The sequence below is a fragment of the Anolis carolinensis genome, chromosome 4, assembly GCF_035594765.1.
Source record: "Anolis carolinensis isolate JA03-04 chromosome 4, rAnoCar3.1.pri, whole genome shotgun sequence".
Taxonomy (NCBI): domain Eukaryota; kingdom Metazoa; phylum Chordata; class Lepidosauria; order Squamata; family Dactyloidae; genus Anolis; species Anolis carolinensis.
The window spans coordinates 127,655,632-127,679,028 of NC_085844.1; the positions used below are offsets into that span (position 1 = coordinate 127,655,632).

The 23,397-nt window shown below is 39.9% G+C and overlaps 1 protein-coding gene across 2 annotated transcripts in view; it reads left to right on the forward strand.

Annotated features, from left to right (window-relative positions):
* The window catches only part of pappa2 (pappalysin 2), a 146,053-nt gene that overhangs the window by 12,971 nt on the left and 109,685 nt on the right, over nucleotides 1-23,397 (forward strand). For both annotated transcript variants that reach the window (XM_003219850.4, XM_062977758.1), the window contains exon 2: nucleotides 8,174-9,230. In XM_003219850.4, coding sequence (XP_003219898.3) covers nucleotides 8,174-9,230 — 1,057 coding nt within the window. The remainder of the gene's footprint in view (nucleotides 1-8,173; nucleotides 9,231-23,397) is intronic.

A 23,397-nucleotide genomic window follows, 5' to 3' on the forward strand; every position in this document is an offset into this window, starting at 1 on the left:
GATTTGTGCATGAAAACACACCAGTTGCTAGTGAAGCTGTTTCTGAATGGGGATTGTATGCACTACTAATATGTTTAGTCTGACTGAGGGCCCTTCCACACAGCCATATAACCCAGAATATCAAGACAGAAAATCCCACAATATCTGCTTTGAACTGGGTTATCTGAGTCCACACTGCCATATTTTCCAGTTCAAAGCAGAAAATGTGGGATTTTATTCAGCTATGTGGAAGGGGCCTGATAGCCCTTCCACACAGCCCTATATCCCAGAATATCAAGGCAGAAAATCCCACAATATCTGCTTTGAACTGTGTTATCTGAGTCCACACTCAGATAATGTGGGATTTTCTGCCTTGATATTCTGTGATATAGGGTTGTCTGGAAGGGCCCTGAGTCCACACTGCCATATATTCCAGTTCAAAGCAGAAAATGTGGGATTTTGTTCAGCTGTGTGGAACTGCCCTGAGCAATTTGGATGAGCTGAAATTTCTGAAAACTCTTCAAAGATAGCGCTGCATAGAGTGAGTTGTGAAAGTCAAAGAGGATTTAGCTAAGGCAAGCATGAACAGGTGATATGGAAGGAAGGAAAGCATGTGAATGAGAAGAACTTTGAAACTTATGTCTATATTTGAGAAGGAAAACCATCTCCTCCACTTTTGGCTTTATCTTCATCGTTGTGAGCTATAAATCTACCCCATTGGCTGAATCCACCAGCTGTTGCTTCCTTTGCCTCCATTTCCTGTTTACCTGTTCCTCAGTTGATGGCTCCACGTATTGGCTTCCTGACCATGGGAACTACTTGCTCATTTAAAACTGGTGCTGGAGTGGAACTCTCTGTTCCCAGCTTCAGACACATTCCTGGGTCTATTCCCACTTGCTGGCTAGTCTTCTGACACAGGGGCCCAGAAAAGGTTCTCAGCTTTTCCAGAGGAGTAGTTGCTGGGCCTCTAGTTGTGTGAAGTTTAGCATAGTAGTGGGCACATGTGAAGAAATGAAGCAACAGCAGGGAGCATATTTGTCAGTGCCAAATGCAGCCCAGAATATTGAGGTTCTCTGAGAACATTACTGAGCAGGTGCTAGTGATGAGATATAGGGCCCTTCCAGACAGGCTCTATATCCCAGGATCTGATCCCAAGTTTTCTGTTTTAAACTGGATTATATGAGTCCATGCTGCCAGATAATCTGGGATGAACAAAAAACCTGGAATCACATCCTGGGATATAGGGCCTGTTTGGAAGGGGCCTTAATATGCAAAATTGTATGCTCTGAATAATTAGGAGAGGAGAAAAAAATCATTTTCATGGTTAGTATAAACAAGCTCATAGTCAAGAAAAATGTTTGGCCTTTGAACAAATGTGAGTCTGTGATGCACGACTTATGAGAAGAGATGCCCTAGAAATCCTTGGATCAGACTTTTTGTGGACTTCTGAGAGAAACTGGTTCTCCCCATGGAATATTGATATAGCTTCTACAGTGTTCATGCTGACTGAGAAAACTTGAGGGTGGCTACTGCTAAAACAGAAGTGGAAAGTTTTGGTTCTGACTGCACTTGTCTTGTTTTCTTAATATTTGGTCATTTTGGCTGGGATCTCTGAGAGCTGATATTGAGACTATCTGGAGAGTGAAATGCTTACACCTCTGGTGGGATTTGTGTGATGGCAAAGATATGCTAATAGCTTTGCTGTTCTTAAGATTGTCTTTTTTTCTTATCAATCTTTTTCATGTGCCTGCTATAGTAGTGGTAGTTTGTGAGCCTGAGGAAAAAGAAAATTAGAATGGAAAAAACTCACACTATTGTTCACAGGAAACAAAACACGCAAAAGCATGTGGTTAAGATAAGCCTCCAAATTCAACATGTAAGGAAATCTGTTCATTTATTTTTTGTTATTAAGTGAGAATAGTAGGTCCCTACTCCAAGATTTTAAAAATCAATACACAGTTATGATCATAGAATCTGGGTCTTTTTAGGGCTCTATGGTTTCATTCACTTCCTTCACAGATGCAAGTACCTTATTATATGGAGAATGTGAATAAACTTCAATTTTCCTGGCTGCAGAGGTAAATAGGGGAGTTGAAAACCCTACCCTCGCATCTTTCATAAATCTATCATGTAAATGATAGAAACAAAACCAATAATTTATTCTTAACTCCTCTCTCCCTTTGAGTTTCCACTGCTCTTTTTTCTTTAATTAGGTATTCCCTGTAGGTTCATGATTGTACATGACTAGTTAGTCTCAATACTCAAATCGGTGTTAGAGAGCATCTTTAAGAAGGGTAACAAAAGGCTTAATATCCAGGCTATATAAATACATTTTAGAATATATCTTAGAATGCAATCAAATAAAACTGATGATTTTATGGGCCAAGGATTTGGGGAGAAATATTGATTTGAAGAACTGGGAGCATTTCTAGAAAAGAGGGTTTAAATTTTCAATAGCTGGATCAATTCGAGAAAATATGTATACAATGTTTTATAGAAACTATATAACCCTAAAATAGATAAAACTTGATGAGGGGAATGCTGGAAGTACAGGATGCAGAAAGGTTTTTTGTTTCGTGTCTGGTGGACTTGCAATATAGTACTTTTTTGTGTGGAAAAAAGTAGTTATAGAAACAAATAATATCATCACCAAAAGATTAAGAAAAACCCAGAAATGTGCTTTTTGGGACTATTCAGAAAGAGAATCAGTGAAGGAGACGAAGAAATTTGACAATACAGCTTTGTCACTGCAAGATTTATAATAGCAAAATCCTGGAAGGGGGGAAAAGAGTTATTCGTTAAAGATTGGAGAGATAAACTGTTAAAGTATATTTAAATGGACAAGCTAACAAATAGTATTAGGGGAGGAAATAATTAGGAATTTGCAAATAAATGGAGACTGGCATTTGGCTATCTGGAAAAAAAGGGTAGATTTTAAAGCAGACACAAAGGGAATTTATTAAAACAAGATACAAGGGTAGATTCTTGAGAGATATGAGATCCATGTTGAGTGGTGTTAGAGGTCTTGGTGGTGGGTTCACAGGTGAAGGCTAAGAGGGCTATGGGTTTGTTAAAAAGTGATAATTGTATAGTTATTAATAACTAGTATATGATTTGCATTTGACTGCTGTACAATGTTTTGTTATAATTCTTTACTTTCCCCCTCTCTTTATGTATGTTTTTTTTCTTTTTTCATATACACAGTACACAATAAAATACTAAAAAATTTAAAAAGATAGATAAGTAGGGAAAATAACTTTCCCCTGAAGCATAAGATACAACAAAACAGCATTCAGTTATACTTCTAAGCTTGGAAATGGGGTGAGTATGTTAGTCTTTTCCTGAGAAGTGCTTTCCTTCTGAAGGGTTCTAAGAGCTTAGGATGTCCTGTAGGATTATATGAATGATGTCCCTTTAAGTTGGGATCTTGAGAGTGGGGTTGGGGTTTTCTCTTTTCACACTTAGCTTTCAAGATGCCCTAGGCAGGATTTCTGCTTGTGCTTTGACTTTTGGGGATAAAGTGAAGCTCTGGAAATCATACATGTTGGTTACCAATGTCAGCCAAAGTATGTGGATCCCCGGTTATCCCTCCATCCAATCACTACATTCTAGAAGATCTGAAGAGATTAATTTGCATTGAGGGATGGCACCAGCCTCTAATTTACTTTTTAGCATGATATGCTTTGTGTAAGTATGGAAGGCAGGTAGGGAGAATGTTCTGGAATGTATAGATTTCCAGATGTACCTTCCCTTGTTAATGAATCTGAGGAAATTGTTGTGGATTTTGCTTTTTGAGTTTAATTTCTGTAAGCACTTAACACTGTAGCCTGCCCTGTGGTCAATGTTGGATCAGACTGGTAATAATATTCATGAAAGTGTTTAAGAAAATTACTTTTAAAAATTATTTTAAAAAATACTTTTAAAATTCTTGTGTGCTAGCTGGAAGACTGAAGTTTCAGACAGTTTATTAGCTCTGCTGAGGGCATTTGTTCTGCTAATTAGTTAAATACTGAAGGGCACATTATTAATTAGAGGATTTAAAGTCTCCATACTGCTCACTAGCTGCAGGAGCCAGTGTTGCCTATCGTTATCTTTTCATTCCTGGAACCTTAGTATGCCTTGCCCTAACTAGACCAGAATGCACTTTCATTCCATGAAGCTCCCAGTTGCGGTCCCAGAGTGCTTGGTAGTAAGAAAGTATGGAAATTTAAGAGTTGGCAGGAAGGTTCTGAACAAGATTTGTTCAGAGGGAGTTTGCCATTGAGTTCTTCTGAAACTGACAGAGTGTGCCTTGTCCAAAGCCACCCAGTGGATTTCCATGGCTGAGTGGGGATTTGAACACTGGTCTTCCAAGAGTCTAGCATTCAAACACTACACTATGTTGGCTCTCTGCAAAGTGCATTCAGGTACTTAATCTGCAATATATCTGTGTCCTGGTGCAGAATATATGATTCTCCACATTTTTAGGATATACCCACCTCTTCCAGCAACCAAACAAACAGTTGTTCTGCTGAAAAGTAAATAATAAGGCTGTCAGAAGAAATATAGGCAGGAGTGAGACCAAGAGTGGCTGGCTTGAGCCCTCTGCTGTGATACTCCTTTGGGGGCTTCGTTGCTCAATCAGCACCAACTGTCTGGATAGCTCCTCTGGTTGGGAACACGATGGTCAGCAAGCCTCGTCAATGCAGGTTCTAATTCCCAATGCAGTGTGACAAGAGGCTGTCATCCCAGCACAGGCTGCCCAGAATATGGAGCAATTCCATGTCTCTTCAAAAGCCCAGTCTAGTAGCAACCTCTTCAGAAGTCCAGGTGAAGAATGACCAAAATGGAGACTGGGATAAATAAATAAAACACTAGTGACAAAAGTCTTCTGGGAACCCAGTGCATTTGTCCACAGAAAAGTATCTCGATTACCTCTGGATTGTTCCTTTCCAGCCATTGCAATGGTGACTATCTCAGTAATGTTTGCTGTGTCTGCATTGGAGTATATGGCTATCTCACAGTCCTTCTAGATACTAGAAAGCCATTTTCTGAGGAGACAGTGTGCTGTTTCAGCATAAGTCATTGATCAGGATTGTTTCCTTTCAATCAAGTGCATGCCAAGAACCAGATTATGGAAAAATTACTTTGGGGGCTAGAATTTCCAAAATCCCCTAGCATCTTGGCTAGTGTCCACTTTAGTTGGAAGAATCTGGAAGTTCGACATTTCCAAATTTTACTGTGAATGGTGACTCACACAAACTAATGGTGAGTTCTCTCTAAAGGGAGACAATCCTATGGGATCTAAAAAGAATACTTGAAACAGAAATTTAATTTGATGTGAGACTGAAATGTGTCTTCAGTTATCATTCAGAACATGTGTGCCTTGGCTACACCAGAAATTTGGAAAGTCCTGGGCTAGAGACAACGTATATGTAAGGCACTAGATGTCATCTGATCTTGGATACTAAACAGTGTCAGCCAACTGATGATGGCAGGTACAGATGCAGGTGAAACATCAGGAGAGACTGCTACTGGAACATGGCCATACAGCCCGAAAAGCTCACAGCAAGCCAGTGTCAGCCATGCTTAATACTTGGATGGGAGACATCAGTTTTACCCATCCCACTATACTCCACATTCACTTTTTCACACTTTTTTTTTTAAAAAAGAAACATTCTAAGTAAACTTTCAGAATTAGTCTGGATATTTAAATAGAGGGTCACCCTCCCTCCCTCTCTCCTCTCCTCTCCCTCCCTCCCTCCCCCCCACCCCTGAACTGGCATATTTTTGTGGCTTTTGCCATACATTTTTAGAGACCAGTTTTCTTACAGAACTCAATCTAAGAAAAGAAAATTTATGAGAGTACGTTTACAAAGTGACCCTGTTATTTCCTGTTCACCACACAATACAAGCAAAGCCTTCCTTTTTCTTTGGAAAATCTTGTAAAATCTCTGATGATGCTGTGGGGGACCTGCCATTTGTGAGTTCCCATAAGTCTCCATTGATGGCACCACTGTTAGCATAGGGTGGCCTACATTACACTGATGACCAGACAGGATTGTTCTGATTAGTTTTTTTTTTCCCTTCAAAAATCCCCTCAAAATGGCAACTACTGCTTGGCTTTAGCTCAGCCCCCCACAATAGTCCATTCATGTTGCTATTGATCTCTGTTCAGATCAAACAGGTTGAAGGGGGTGGGGTGGGGGGGGTGCTGTGGCAGATCAGGGGAGTGTTGTGAATGTAGCATTTTTTTGACGTGAGAAAGGTTTTTGACAAAGGCTTCCATTATATTCTTGTAGATAAACTGATGAGCCATTGGCTAAACAGTTCAACAGTGAAGTGGATAAATTGGTTGACACAGACAAACCATACTCACCAATAGTCATTCTTTATCATGGAGAGAAATGCTGAGCGGGGTGCCTCAAGGTCATTCTCAGCATGGTTTTGTTTAACATTTTAGATAAACTCAGATGATGGTATAAAAGGCAGGCTTATCCAAGTTGCAGATTACATTAAGGGTGTATCTACGCTATAAATACAGTTTTATAACACTTTAACTGCCAATGGCTTAATGCTATGGAATCCAGGAACCAGCACTCTTTGACAGAGAAGTCAAAAGACCTTGCAAAATGACAACTCCTAGGATTCCACAGCATTGAGCCGTTGCAGTTAAAGTGATGTCAAACTGCATTAAATCTGCAGTATCAATGCACCTCTAGTGAGGGGGAGTAGCTAATTTTAAATGACCTTGACAGATTGGAGAGCTGGAATAAATGTGAAGTCTACATTTAGGCAAGAAAAATCAAATACAGCTATATATATATGACACCTGGCATGAAACCAATTGGTGCGAAAAGGAGCAAGGAGTCTTAGCAGATTACAAGATAAATGTGACCCAACAGTTTAATGTAGCATCCAAAAAAGCCAAGGAACTTCTGGATTGAATCAAAAGGAATATAATGTCCACACCAAGAAAGTAGTAGTGCCAGTCTGTTCTGCTTTAGTCAGACCTCACTTAGAATATTGTGCCCAATTCTGGGCACCACAATTTAAGAAGTGTATCAACAATCTGTAACACATTCAGGGAGGAATGATCAAAATGATAAAAATTCTGGAAACAAAGCCTTTTAAGGAATGACTTAAGGTGCTGGGTATGTTCAACATGGAGAAGGCAAGGCTGAGATATGACATATTGTAAATATCTGAAGGACTAACATGTGGAGGAAGGAACAAGTTTTGTTTTCTGCTGTTCTAGAGACTAAAACAGGAATCCATGGTTCCAAGTGGCAAGAAAAGTGATTCCACCTAAACATTTGCAAGAAGGTTTGTACTGTAACAGCCGTTTCACAGTGGAACAGGCTGCCTTGGAGAACAGTAGACTCTCCGCCTTAGGAGGTCTTTAAATAGAGTTTGGATTAGCATCTTTCAGGAATGCCTTATTTGTCTATTCCTGAATGGCAAATGAGAAAGTAAAAAACAGAGGGGCAATTCAAATGTATAGAGTTAATGTAAACTATTATTGTGCCATCAGTTGGGAGTCCCTCCCCCCAGCACCAACTGCTGCTCTGGGGCCAGAGCGAAGAGGGGAAGCTGGGAAGACAGTGCCATCTTGTCTCCTGTGCCATCAGTTGGGGGCCCCTCCCCCCAGCAACAATATAGTACTATATAATACAGTACTAATATTGTGCTATACTAATAATATAATATATTGTATATGCATATAATATTGATAATAATATTATAATGTCATACAATATAATACTACTACTACTAATAATAAAACAATACGATAATATTAATTATATATTATATATTACATGTAATATTACTAATAATATTGTAGTATAGTGGTATAGTACAATATAGTAATATATAATGCTAATATTGTGCTATGCTAATAATATAATATATTGTATGTACATATAATTTGTAAGCCGCTCTGAGTCCCCTGCAGGGTGAGAAGGGTAAGATATAAATGTGGTAAATAAATAAATGTAATGTGCAGTTTGACCTCTCAACATGTTTACAAATTTCTAATTTTCAGGATTATTTGAGGAAAGTTCTGCCTAGCTTACTGCCAGTTTAAATGTCTACTGTGAGTTCACTTTAAGTATGTGTTTTGTTGAGGAGGGGGATGTTGTCATCTTTCTATTAGCATTGCATTACTCCATATTTTACCCTTCTCTACCTTTCTTTTACTCCTTCTTTTCAGGTGTGTTTGACAATTGTTCCCACATTACCAGTGACAGGGGATGGACATTGGGAATCACTTCACAGGAGCCTAGGAAAAAGAATGCTCGCTTCTTCTTTTCACTTCGGACAGACCGGATCAAGAAGGCCTCTACCATATTGGCATACCATCGCTACCAGCTCAATGCATGGGTTCATGTGGCTGCCACTTATGATGGGCACCAGATGTTGCTCTACCTGAATGGAGAGCGGGTGGCTCGCAGTACCCAGCAGTGGGGTGACCTTCACAGTCGCTTCATGGCTTCTTGTCGCACCTTGATTCTGGGTGGTGACAACTCAGGTGGGCATAACTTCCGTGGCCACCTCACATCGTTAACCCTTTGGGGTATTGCTCTACCCCAGGAGAAGCTCCAGAGGGCCTTCCTAAGAAAGGCTGAAGAGTATGAAGCTGCTATACTGCTTAATGTGAGGTTCAGTCACTTGGAGCAACAGTGGGTACACTTCCAGAATGGGGCATATCCCCTGGTGGAGTCATTTCACCTTCTAGAGCCCCCAGTTTTGTCACCACTAACACCCCCACTATGTGGACAGACTGCCTGTGATAATGTGGAGCTGATTTCTCACTACAACAACCACTGGCCACTGCGGAATGAGAAGGTAGTACGTTACCGTGTTGTTAACATTTATGACGATGATGGTCTCCATCCTACTGTCAGCCAGGAGCAGATTACTCACCAGCACCGAGTGCTCAGTGAAGCCTTTAGCCACTATAATATCACTTGGCAACTCCATGTGCACAAAGTGCGCAGTTCTTTGCTCCGCCACCGTGTGGTCCTAATGAATTGTGACCCTGGCAAGATTGCCAATGAATTTTGTAACCCAGAATGCAAGCACCCTCTAACCGGTTATGATGGTGGAGACTGCCGTCGGCCGGGGCGCTGCTATTCTTGGCAGCGTCGGGATGGGGTTTGCAACATGGAATGCAACAATATGTTCCACAACTTTGATGATGGAGACTGTTGTAACCCCAAAGTAACCAATGTAAGAAAGACTTGCTTTGACCCAGATTCTCCACAACGGTAAGTCAGGATGGATTCTGGGTCTACATATTTGGAGTCTTCTGAAATACTTTTAGCTAGTAATTAAAATTGTATCATCATCCCTCCATGCTGGTATTTCTTTGCGTGGCTAAAAGCTGTTTTATGTTTTCTGCTTGTTAGATATATTTTAACTTTAAAAATGCCCTCTAAAGTCACTCCTTTTTGCAGATATTAGAAGTCAAAGTATCTGTTGACAGCCTCGCAATCTAATAGTTATGATTGAAAAGAAAAGGGAAGGCAGAGGGAAGGCAAACACTGCAGCAGGAATTCCTTTTCTTCCTGATGAAGGGCCTTGATTGCTGCAGTGCTGTTTTTATCAAAGACAGGAAGAGGTTCAACCTTCTGGTGATCCTTGGTCAACTAATATCTTATAGATATAAGCCTAAAATTATCAAAAGAGTTTTCATTCCATATTTAAGACCACTGAACCACCGCATAGCTTGGTGCCCACAGGAATAACTGTTCAATTACTTTTTGGCCTGCAGTATGGATATAGTTCATAAGCAGTTGTTCATGGGCATTGCCACTGAATATTGAGACTTTTTGAAACTGTTCGAGATTCAAACCCATGCTTAAAATTCTGAATTTTTAAGCAGATTTTTTTTTTGGGGGGGGGGGGGCGCAGAGGGATAGGATTCATACCATCAGATGGCTCCATTGAAGTTCAGACTAAGTATAGATTCACCACCCTGCTGACATGGGAAACACAAGCTGACACTGTTCAAAAAGGCTTGCTTCGAGGCATGTCTGTGAATGCAGGGCTTTTTGGTTTTTTTGTGTGAGTGCAGTTTTCCCCCAAAGATTGACAAAGGAATCTCCTTCCTGGTGTTGTTGATTTTGAACTCATCCCTCTCCTAGCCTTGGGCCCCACTAAGATCCAAAAATAAAGATTAATGTCAGCAAGGGAAGTTTTTGGGATTCCTTTGGCTCTAGTAGAAAATCTTTCCAGAATGATTCAGTTAGGATATCAGCTGGCCAATAACTTTGAAATTGTTAGTGTTGTTAAATGAGTATATTGTTTTCAGTTTTCTTTGGCTAAGGCATGGCATTATTTTAGGAAATAGGATTGTTCATGTTCAGGGGTGGGGGAAAGACTGGAGGCCCTGGAAGTGGAGTCTCCAATGCCCTGCAGTCCTTACAAGACCAAAAGAGGCCAAGGGAGAAAGAATTCCCAATGTCAGATACCCTGAGCTGCCAAGGGCAATACTGTGGGAAGTGGAGTAGCATTGGATTTTTAATTTTAACTATTTAAATAATAATCTGATGGCAAGTTTAAAATGTGAATCTCATATTACAATACTCCCAAATAAATTGTCAGTACTGAGTATCGTGTCAAGCTAAGCAGGGTCAGTCCTGGCTAATACTTGGATAGAATATCCTGCCAACAAATACTAGGTGCTTTAGGCTATATTTCAGAGAAAGGAACTGTAGTAAAGCCACCTCTGTATATTCCTAGCCTAAGAAAGCTCTGAACTACAAGGTATTGCCATAATTGACAGATAGCACATAGACATTGCCTGCTCCTGTTCAGAAGAGCAAGAGAGCACTGGGTATAAAGTGAATACAGTAGAGTCTCACTTATCCAACATAAACAGGCCGGCAGAACGTTGGATAAGTGAATATGTTGGATAATAAGGAGAGATTAAGGAGAAACCTATTAAAGATAAAATTAGGTTATGATTTTACAAATTAAGCACCAAAACATCATGTTATACAACAAATTTGACAGAAAAAGTAGTTCAATATGCAGTAATGCTACGTTGTAATCACTGTATTTATGAATTTAGCACCAAAATATCATGATGTATTGAAAACATTGACTACAAAAATGCGTTGGATAATCCAGAACGTTGGATAAGCGAGTGTTGGATAAGTGAGACTCTACTGTATTTGGATTTTAAAAAAAAGAGGAGAGAAAAGCTTTTATTGCCAGAGATATGCAATGGCAAAATGGTTGACATTAAAACGCAAATGATTGCTTATAGATTGGAACATCCAGATCTTCTACTTTTTATATTAAATGCTATTTTGAGAGATAAAATAATATTATCATTTTATTTTTCTGGAATAAATGATTTCTGGGTTTGCGATCTACAAATGTTTGTGGTAAGAAACTTGAGACTGCAGAAGGAAGTTCCCAGAGATATAGTGGTGTTCTGCTTGGAGCCAGTGAAAGTCCACCTAATACTGTAGCCTACTGCTCTTCCCTCCTTTACTCACGCCTGGCTTGTTGATCTTGTCTGTCAGCCTTTTGTGTTTACCTTCAAGTTTTATTCATTTTAAACTTCTACCTCTTGCTCATCATCACATATGAAAGGATGTTTTGAGAGGCTGTGTCTCAATGACTACATTCTGTTTTTCTCAGTATTTCTCATAAACAGCCAGTATGCACTCATGGATGTAAAATTCTTCCTTGGTAATTCACTTTGCAAATGATCCAAACTCTTGCAATAATTTTCATAGCATAGATTACTGCATTTTTAATTTTAAAATGTTTTAATGCTGTTGTCAGGCAATGGGAAATGATTGCATTATCCTAAGATCAAGAGACAGACTTTAATGACTGAGAGTTGTGTGAGGAATGATTATTCCAAATTCCTAGAAATGCAGTCCCCAAATCTTAACAAGCTCACATGCCTCTGAGTGAGTCAGTGATAGATGGATGGAACACATTTAGCCTTTTACCTTCAGTTTTTGGTAGAATTGAAATCATCCAAAAAACATGCAATGTGCAAGGTCTTGAAGTCTCTCCCATTTCTCAAAATGCGTTATTTTTTTTATTCCTGCTGTAAACTATGAGAGCTAGTAAGGTAGAAATACTTTGGTTTTTTTCAGTGCCTGGAACATTTAAACTCCAAATGTCCCACCTGTATTCCAAGCTTGTTTAGACTCTCAAAGCAAAAGAGAAAAAAAATCAGGGAGGGAGAAGGAAACTTGTGCATCCCTTATCTGAAATCCTTGGTACCAGGTGTATTTGGGATTTTTTCAGATTTTGAAATACCTGTATTTGCATATACAGCTGTCCCTCTACTTTTGCAGGTGTTATGAGCATAGCTCCTCTGCTGTGTGGAAAAACTGAATATTTGGGGGAGGGGATGGAGGAGTGGGGCACCATTGTTGCAGTCCCCAGGGAGCAGCCCACCATGATCCATGGGGAAGAGGAGGAGGACCTAATGGTATGTGTTACTTCATTTACTTATGGATTCTGACTCTTCCCTCTAACTTTATGCTGTAAGTGTCTGTTCCACCCAGGAATGGAAGGGAGACATCAGGTTGAACAGAAACCCACCAGGTGATCTTGGGCAAGTCCCACTTTCAGCTTCAGAGGAAGGCAATGATACCACATTCTGCCCTTGAATAAATATTGCCAAGAAATCACTGTGATATCAGAAATCAGAAACAACTTGAAGGTACACAACAAAAAACAGAACCTTTCAGGATCCTGGCTTCTTGGCTTTCTGGTGAGGTCATTTTCTTCATTCGCAGCCTGAAAAGGCTGGCTCCCTGTTGATTTCCCATTCCATTCAGTATCTTAGGCAGGCAACCATGAGAGAGTCTAATGTAAATACCAATGGCTCTAATGCTGGAAATTCTCTGCTGTGTTTTAGGAGTTCCTGCCACTTAAAAGGATTTTTACTACCTGATTCCATTTGTGTGGATTTATAAACTGTCTCCTGGTGAGACTGTGTGCCAGACTCATGCGGCTTTTGAGCCATTAAGGTCTAGTGGGTCAATAGACTGCCCTTTCAAAAATCTATTAAGTTCCATTTCCAAGGTATTACTGCTTGTGTGATTGATTTTGTCTACAAGCACCCCCCGCCTTTTAAAGTAGCAAACAAAACAAGCCCCAGAGAGACAGAACAATCAGATGCAGATTGGGCTAGATTTATCAATCGAGGAAAACAATATACTTTTATGCCGCTGAAAATTTAAAGTTCTATCTTACTGTCACATGAATACAAATGCATTGGTTGTTATTACCACATTTCTGAATCTAAGGTGCCATTGAATGTAAGACATAACCCATTTTTGAAGTTTTGGTTTTCTCAAAAATAATTTTCTTGGAATTTTTCTTTAGAATTTCCTCTGCATGCACAATATGTTTTAATGTTTCAAATTGATTTTGTAGTGCATTCTTTCCTGTGGTATGAGGAGAGTGTGTGAAGAAACCCAGAAGTCAACTTGTCTGCATGAGTCTTTTTTGCTAAATGTATGGGTCAGTTGCAGAGGCAGTAGAAGTGGTGCTTAGCTCATCCAGATGTAAACAGCAGTCTGGCCAAAACTGAGGAGAAAATGGTGGGGGCTGTCAGAGCTGTTGTGGCTGGATCCCCCCCCCCCCCCCCCCCCCCGCACACACACACCTCTTCTTCTGCCTCTCTCAGAAGTAAGATTTGGAATTTGGCTTAAATGAAGCAGCACAAACAACGACTGGGTTAGAAACTATGTTTTTACTCTGTTCTAATTGTATGTATATGTTTTATCTGTTTTATTGCTTATTGTCTTGTATTTGTATTTTGTTATACAGCATTGAATTTTCCCATAACTATAAGCTGGTCTGAGTTCCCTTCGGGTTGAGAGGAGTGGAGTAGAAATATAATAAATAAATAAATAAATAAATAAATAAATAAATAAATAAATAAATAAATAAAATAAGATAGTTAACCCTTCCCCAAGCCAATGAATGTAATGCACTATCAAATCTAAGGTGCACACCACCTTTGGAATCATTATTGCTATGATTATTAACAAAACATTTTGTCCCAATTTAGTTTCAAGAAGCTCAGGGGAGTTTGTGTATGTGCCTTCAAGGCACCTGCTTCCACATCAAGTGTAATCCATATTGGTACATTTCATTTTTCTTGCTTAGATGTGGTCCACTGATGCATAAAGTTCTGAAAGGCTGTGAGCCTTTCAAGATCTTGCTCTGCAGCTGTCCTTGGTTTTCTAGGTGGAGGAGTATCCAACCCATTTTTATAAGGGGATCAAGACCTTCCTCTTTGATGAACCAGATTAAGTTGCTGAGTTGTGTTTGAGGTTGCTAATATGGTTAGTAACTGGTGTAGTATATATTTATAGTGTTTCATTGTTCTTGATTGCATATGTTTCTGTTAGAAATAAATGTTGTTCAAAACATTTATTTATTTAGAAAGGAGAAATGTAGTAGTAATGGGAACGTTTAACTATCCTTATATTTGTTGGAATATAAACTCTTCCAAAAGTATCAGTTCCAACAAATTCCTTACTTTTGCAGAAAGTTTCATTGTTCAGAATGTGAAAGAGACAACAAGGGGATCAGCTACTTTAGATCTGATCCTAACTAATAGTGATGACCTTATAAATAGCATAGAAGTGGCAGGTTCCTTAGGTGAGAGTGACCATGTTCTTCTAGAGTTTGCTATGTAGTGGAAAAGGGTAGTCATGCATAGTTAGACCTGTATTCTGGACTGTAAAAAAGTCCATGATATCACATTCTTGTTTTCTGAAGTCAGCTTTTTTACAGTCCAGAATGCAGGTCTAACTAACTATCCCTGACTACCATATGAATGTGATCTCATGGTCAGGAATACTAAGAGAGAAAAGAATTTATGATGGATAGGAGTTTCTGAAAAGAGATATATTCGAGGCACAATTTCAAAGAGTTCCAATGAAAAGGAAAAATAGAAGGTGCGTAAAGAACCCAGAATGGATGCCTAAGGAACTTTCAATTGAGCTAAGATTTAAAGGGGAAAAGGTAGACATCACCAAAGAGGAATTCAAACAAATAGCATGTATAGGGAGAAAGTTAAAGGAGCCAAAGTGCAGAATGAGCTCCAGCATGCTAGAGAGGTAAAAAAAAAAAACAATAAAAGGGTGGATTTTTTTTTTGTTATGTCCATAGCAAAAGGAATAACAAGGAAATGGTAGGGCCCACGTACAGGTGATGGTGAAATGTTGACAGAAAACAGAGAAAAGGCAGAACTTATCAACACCTTCTTTGTTGAATAGAAATGCCTTAACATTTAATCTATGTGTAAAATACAGTTCTGATGGACATGTGATAAACACCCGGGGAATGACTGAGAGGAGAATGATGAAATACCTGCGGGGATTACAGAAATGTATGAGTAATAATCATGTGAGATTCCACATGTGAGAATCCCATGACATTCTTTGCCTTAGTCTTGTCCCAAAAGGTTAATCATGTTCCACTTGGGGTGGATGGAGCAGATGCTGGGGAAATGCAGCACAGAAAAGGTAAAGATGCTATACAGGAATATCTGGCTAATCTAAATGAATTCAAGTCTCCAGGGCCAGATGAATAACATCTGGGGGTATTGGAAGAACTGGCAAAAGTAATTTCAGAACCAAAAGTAAAACTCTTTGAGACTCCTGGAGAACAGGAGACATTCCAGCAGAATAGAGGAAGGCAAATGTTGTCCCTATCTTCAAAAAGGAGGGGAAAAGGGATCCAACAATTACAATTATTAAAGAGATAATCTGTAAGCACTTAGAAAGGAATATTATACTCACAAAAAGTCAATGCAGGTTTCTAAACATAAATCATGCCAGATGAACTTTCTTCCTCTCACTTTTTTTCGGTAGTATTATATTCTTGGCAGATGAAGGCAAACCTATCTGGATTTCAGTAAGATCTTTGATAAGGTCCCCCATGACATTCTAACAAAAAAGCTAGTAAAATGTGGGCTAGACAATGCTTCTGTTAGGTGGATTGGGAACAGTCAACAGTGTGATAAGGCAGCTAAAAAACCCAATACAATTCAAGGCTGCATCAGTAGAAGTAGAGTGACTAGGGACCTCATCACATTTACAATTTTCAACACTCTAGCACACTTGCAGGGCACTAGAAGCACAGAGTCTGCCACAGCCCATCAGATGAATTTGGGCTACTTTTGGTGGGCCCCATACTTCCAGCATCCTTCAAGCATGCTAGGATGCTGAAAAAAGAACATGGGAGGCATCCTGTGTTCTCATTGAGAAGACTGGGGTGAGCACGAGTGGAGGGGAGAGTCATGTGGTCGTCATCCGTCTATTTGTTCATCCGTCCCGTTCCTATTAAACATCAAATTACATTATGATTTTACAAGTTAAGCACCAAAATATCATGTTTTACAACAAATCGACAGAAAAAGTAGTTCAATACGCAGTAACATTATGTAGTAATTAATGTATTTATGAATTTAGCACCAAAACATCACAATGTATTGAAAACATTGACTACAAAAACATTGACTACTAAAAGGCAGATTGCGTTGGATAATACAGAATGTTGGATGAGCGAAGGTTGGATAAGCGAGACTACTGTATATGAAAGGATGTTACGTTGAAGAGCAGACACACTTGTTTTCTGCTGCTTTAGAGATAAGAACATGGAGCAATGGATTCAAATTGCAGGAAAAGATTGCACCTAAACATTAGGAATAATTTCTTATTATAAGAGCTGTCTCTGAATATGCTTCTTCAGAATGTGATTAACTCTCTTTCTCTGTAGGTTTTTAAGCAGAGGCTGAATGTCCATCACCCTCCGAGACAGGGTTGGACTGGCCCTTGTGGTCTCTTCCAACTCTATTATTCTATGATTCTATGTTGTTATTTCATGTTTAGCCCTGTTATTGGCTTTGTCTCACTCTCCAATCTGTCAAGGTCATTTCATATCCTGTTCCTATCCTCTGAGGTATTAGCTATTCCCTCTAATAGAAGTGTGCACAATGCCCCAGAGCTGTATTGTTTTCAGTTCTGTTTTTGGCTCCATTTTCCGGGAAATTCCTGAAATCAGGAAGGGGATCCAATTTTCGTTCTGGTGAGATTTGGTCCATTGGTGCCAATGGGGAAAATTTAGAGGGCCGTTTCTTCATCATTTTAAGGGCTGTCAAGATGAAACCTGCCTAATTTGTAGGCTATAGTTACAACTGCAAACCTGCCAAGTTTCAGAAAGTTTCACTAATCCATTGAGTTTTTGGAAAGTTTTTATACCATACCATTTTTTTAAAACCCACAAGAGGGGGTGCTGGGAATTGAAGTCCCAACCAGTACACACCACAAGAGGGGAGGAGAATGAACATGGTCAACCAGGCTTCTAATTGGCTGAGAAAGAAATGTGAGACGCAGAGAGAGAGAGAGAGAAACTTCAACTCCCATCATGCCCCAGAAGGTAGAATAGAGGCTCCTTCAATGCCCGCAAAGTTCTCCCTCTCTCCCTCCCTCTCTCCCTCTCTCTCTCCAGCCTTATTTGCCTCAAGCAGGCACTCGGCTGGAGTTTGGGGGGGGGGGTGCCTTTGGGAAGAGATGGAGGAGGCTGCCAGGAAGAAAGAAGAGGAGGAGCTGCCACCATTAGGCACCCAGTCTTGCCTGATTTGCGAGGCTGCCCACATGCCATGGCATCTGCCTCAGGTAGAGTTGCCGCTCAGCCTCATCGACCCCATTAGCCAAAAGATCCAGCTGCTCATGATCCATTCCAGTTAAGACTTCGACTGAGTCCTACCCGGTCCATTTTCAGCTGCACACCCTACCCTCTAACTTGGTATCATAGAATAATCTGCATTCTATCCTCTGAGTCTTATATAAATATGTTAAACAAGGCCAGGCCAGGCCAGATCCTTGAACCCCCCCCCCCCCCTCGCCACTTGACCCTTATTTCCATGATGAACTACCATTGGTCAGTATACTCTGAGTTTTGTCTGTCTACTGAATAACTTTAGCTCAGTCTAGCTAGTTATTCATACAAGTACTAACTTGTATGCTGCTTAGCTTCCAAGTACAGATATGATCTGGTACCCTAGGATATCACATGGGCTTTTTTGAATCTTCAGAGCAACTTTGCAAGGTTAACCGGGTTGAGGAATAACATGGAAACTGTATATAGCATGTCAGGGGTGCTTTGGATTACTGGATTGGTGGCAGTCCAGTGATAAATATGTAATGTAGTCCTGTGTAGGGGGTGCGTCTGTGTGCAAGACATGCACATATGAACTAAGGTAAATCCTACTAGGCCCTTGCAATGGATATTGGATATACAGGCAGATAGGTTCTGTAGGTTTATTTTAAAGTTGAATTTGTATGTAAGTTGGAACAGGTACATTTTTAAGTTAACTCTAGGCATATCTATCTATCTATCATCTATCTATAGATATCTATAGATAGATCTTTCTATCTTTGGATAGCATATGGAAAGATTAACACCCCTGTGGTGTTTGTTTTGCTGTCTGTGCCCCTATTCAGAAGATTTTATCTCATTTTCTGTTCCTGTGATAATTGAATTTTGAAAAAATTGGCTTGTTGTGAAAACAAAGATTTGTGGTAAAGCTTCAGTGGAGACACCTCTTCCCCATGATAATTCTATCAGGAGTGAATTTCCCTTCCTGGGAGTAGATTTTTCTGACTTCCTGTTGTCTCACCTCTGTTCTTAACTATGAGTTGTTTGTAAGTCAGATGTCTGTAACTCTGGGACTGACTGTAGTTGGCACTTTCCCCTACTATCTTTATTTTGAATATGAAAGAATTGTAAAACTGGTAAAGTGGGCATTAGTCTTATGACCTTGTCTCACAGGAATTTTGGTTAATATTTGGTTTGCTCCTTCCCAACCTCTTTGCCTGCCTTTTTCTTTGTACTACAGTAGAGTCTCACTTATCCAACACTCGCTTATCCAACATTCTGGATTATCCAATGCATTTTTGTAGTCAATGTTTTCAATACATCGTGATATTTTGGTGCTAAATTCGTAAATATAGTAATTACAACATAACATTACTGTGTATTGAACTACTTTTTCTGTCAAATTTGTTGTATAACATGATGTTTTGGTGCTTAATTTGTAAAATCATAACCTAATTTGATGTTTAATAGGTTTTTCCTTAATCTCTCCTTATTATCCAACATATTTGCTTATCCAATGTTCTACCGGCCCGTTTACGTTGGATAAGCGAGACTCTACTGTATTTGCTTGTTGAACATCACTCCCCTTGTCTGCACTCTTTCCCTTCTTGTACCTGCGCTCCTGTCCAGATTTATGTGTTGCTTTCTTTGATTACAAACTCTTGCTTGAGTTATCTGCTACGACACTTCATTGATCCTTGAATTGTTGACAACCAGATGGATCTTCTTCATCCAAGCCCAGCCTCTGACTCATGTCCATGTGGGCTGCCTTATGCACTGTCTGTTTCTTGATAGTTGGAAACGCCTATATTTGAGGAGCCCAGGACAGCAAAAAAAGAGGATGGTCTGGAAGCTGTTATCAATCTGGTTTTATTGGTGGGTGGGTAGAAATTAAGTCATACTTAATAATCATGTTATTCAGAGATCCAAGCATCTGATGAATGCCTAATCCATCTGTTCCTTGTAAAGTCATGAGGGTATTGGCACATGGAAGGGCAAGTGCGAGGATAATGTAGCAAGATACATATTATGCTGTGGTGAGCACAAGGATCAAAGAACAGAAATGTTTCTGAGTTGTAGCGTGAGCAGAAGTAAGAGAAAGAGTTTTTCTATCAACTAGTCTGCTCATAGGGCAAAGGCATGAGTATCCCAACTACTGGACTTGAGATTAACTGTGCCCTTATTTACATGTCAGGAGCAAAACTTGTTGTAGTTTTTCAAAATGTGGCTTGTCATGTGCCTCTGATAACAACTCTTAATTAGTAAAATTTTCCCACAAATCCACAGCCTGAAAACCTCTGCTTTGTTGTAGGTATACAAACTCATCTTGTTTAAACAATGAATTGATGTAATATGTACCTCTGATTTGTTTCCCCAGTTGACTCCACTAAAACAAGAGTTGACCAAAGTGGAAGGAAGTAATAGGAAAAACAAGCTACAGTTAATTTAATTTTCTTCTGCGAAGGTTGTGCCTTAAGCAACACACTGTGCTCAGCACAAAACAAGGCTTGTCATGTGTAAATATGGTGTGAGAACCATGATGAGTTCTTCCAGCATGTTTAATATTGCTCAACTGTAGCTACATTTGTATGAGTTTATAACCTTTCAGCACCCTCACTTTGTTTTCTCTAGCTAAATGTTGCCCCTGCCGGCACAAGTAAGCAAACATCATCTGGTTTAGAAGTGGACTAGTTGGGGGATCTTGAATATTAGCTGCGTGCCATTTTGTCCCATTTCTACCCTGAATTTATCTCTAATGCTGCATTTGTTTTCTAACCACCCATAAGATGTGGAAAATACAAGGGGTGCATAAGTATGTGGAGAAAAGAATATTGTGCAGAGGGGAAGGCCTGGTGCATTTTGTCTTTAAGAAAGGTGCTCCCACCAAATGGAACATTCCTTAAATGGATATTAGAGTGTTATTTCCAGTTACAAAGACAACAGGACTTGTGTGATTTTGTCAGGGCTAGCTTATCATGTGGCATAAGAAAAGCTGTACTCTGAAATGTCCTATTCAATACATTTATCTGAAGGTGTGGATGCTGCGTGTTCCTTTCTACTTGGTCATCATACCTTGCTTCCTCTACTCAATGCCAAAAGTAGAGGTGGAGCTCCTATGAAGAAAGAATAAAATTGTGTGCAACATGACTGGAATAGCAAAGGGAAGGTGTTTGTATGAGGCCGCGGGGTGGGGGGGGGAGAGGGGGGGGAGAGAGAGAATGAGAGAAAACAAGCTTGCATGTGTGTACATTCATGTGCACAGTGTATTGCTTATCATAGTTCAGAGGTGAAGTCGGAAAGAAAATCTAAGAAGGCATGTTGTTAATTTGTTCCAGATGTTCACTCCCTTTCCCTTTGAACAGATGTTTTGCACTGGTAGGAGGTTTTTCCCAGTTTTTCACTGTACATCTGGAAATTATACAGTCTTCTATCAGGAAAGCACTCTGGGCTGGCAACAAGACTATGAATTATAGTCAAATTTACTTTTTGTTCTATCTCAGTTAAAAATAATTTTATATCGTTTTTGTCCTTTTTGGGACACCAGTGCACCAAGTGCAAATCTTAGTATAATTTACACAGTCTCACAAAGACAAATACCGGCCAAATAAATACAGTGTCTCTGGAAGGAACTTCTTATTTTGAAATTTCTTCTTAAAATGACAATTAAAGGTATGGCAGCCTTGCTTTTTGCCTCTGGTTGCTTTTTAAATTTTTCCCAGATGGAGCAGCTGAGAAGGGCTAAGGCTGACATCTTGTAGAAGCATGTTGTGCTGTTATGTTTGTCTTTATCAGTCCATCTGTGAAGGAAGGGCTGGCAGCATACTGGAAGAATGTGCTTTGAGCTCCCTTTTTAATACAATGTATGATCTCAGCTTTAGTAAATATTCTGGACCCAAGGTCTGCATCTGGACACATGCTGTTATCTGTTGTCTAATTTCTGGCAAAGGCTGAGAAGAATCACTAGGGACCTTATCACGTTATCTTTGGACAGCATCCTAGGATGCTTTCAGTATGTTTCTTCAATGGAGCCCATCATACAACACAAGGCTACAGCCGGTGGGGCTCTGTATCGGAAGCATCCTGGCAGTGTCTTAGGACACTGCCCAGAGAACATGGGAAGCTTCCCAGGTTCTCACTAGATAGAACGGGGGGAAGCTGGGCAGCAACACTTTCCCCTATGTGATGGAGAAAGTTGTGCAGTGGATGATGTGGGGCATGGGGCAATGATTTCCCTCACTGCCCCACAGATTCTCTAGATTCTTCTGCAGGGGTTTTCATGAGACCACAAGCTGATTCTGGACCAAATGAAAAATTAGTTAAATTGTATATTAGCAAGCATGTCTGCTTGAAAGAAATCTATTTAATACTCAACATGGGCAGTGATAGTGGCCTAAATGTCGTAAAGGCGTCGGATCCTTTTTGATCTCAAATGCAATACCTGGTTACTATTTAACCTTGAATACAATGTCTGGAAATAAGGAACTGTCAAAACCTCTCCCCGTGTATTTTTTTTTTTTTTTGCCTAAGAAAACACATATAAGCAATTATGTGTCTCAGTAGAATGACAGCATCTCAGGAGGGGAAACAATCCTTCCTTCCACAGCTAGGATTCTAATGTCAATAGATTGCCCCCCCGCCCCCCCAAGCACACTCCAGCTATTAAGAAGTAAAAAACATCCTGGGCACATGGCAATAAAAATGAAAAGTTTCCCTGTGACCATAACAAATGCTCTTAAAATAGACCATTTGGTTTCTGAACAAAACAAAATCTGAAAACCACAAAAGAAGTATACCTTTATTGGCCAACCAAAGTGCACAAAACATATCCTATAAGCATTCAAAGCTCTCCTGGCTTCCTTATCAGGGAAAAGATATTAAAAATAAGAAAATGATGTTGCAGTCCCAGGCCTATATTTTGTCTTAGTAGTGGTGTCACTAGCAAGTTGCTGTGAATGCAAAACACATGATGCCACTGTCATGATGGACAGTAAAAGTTCTAGGCTTCAGACAAGTGAGACATCAGGCTACTCTGGAAGGCTTCCAGGGCAGGAAGAGGAAGAAGAGATGGTGGCAAGAGGAATGTAATAGGAAGAAGATCCTGCCCTTTCCTGAGCCACTGGATCATGAAGAGCAGCAGCAGCTTTGCGTCAATAGCATGACCAACAGGCTTTTCAAAGTGGCAGCATCCTTATCTGCCACTCCCTTTAGCAAAACGCTTCCACATGCAACCACTAAACTCTCCCTAGCCACTTGCATGATTTGTACCCATTCTCTCCTAACCCACTTATCTGCCCATTCAGAGCCAGACATTGTACATAGCAGGAGTGGACAGAAGTGGCAGAAGGTGTACTGTTGAGATTGGCTAACTGCAACAGGAACTTTTTTAATGGATTGGGTATAGAATTGTTGCTGAGAAGTCACTGATTATCCAAAACTCAGTAGATGTCCTGCCATTTCAGATTAGGGATATACATGATTGGGGTCCAAGTTACTTAAAGGATTACCTTCTTCTGTACAATCTGCCCCAAATACTTTGGTCCTCTGTGGGGCGGCTACTCCAAACTTCCAACTGGCAACCAGCACCCAGAGAACCTTTTCTTCAGCCGTCCCAAGACTGTGGAATGACCTGCCAGAAGAGACCTGATACCTAAATGAAATTTCAGGATTTAAAACACATCTGAAGTTCTCTTCTGGCATGTCAGTTAGTTTTAATCATGAATTTTAAACTCACATCTTGCTTTCCCTATATTCACTATATTGTTCTGTGTATTTTAA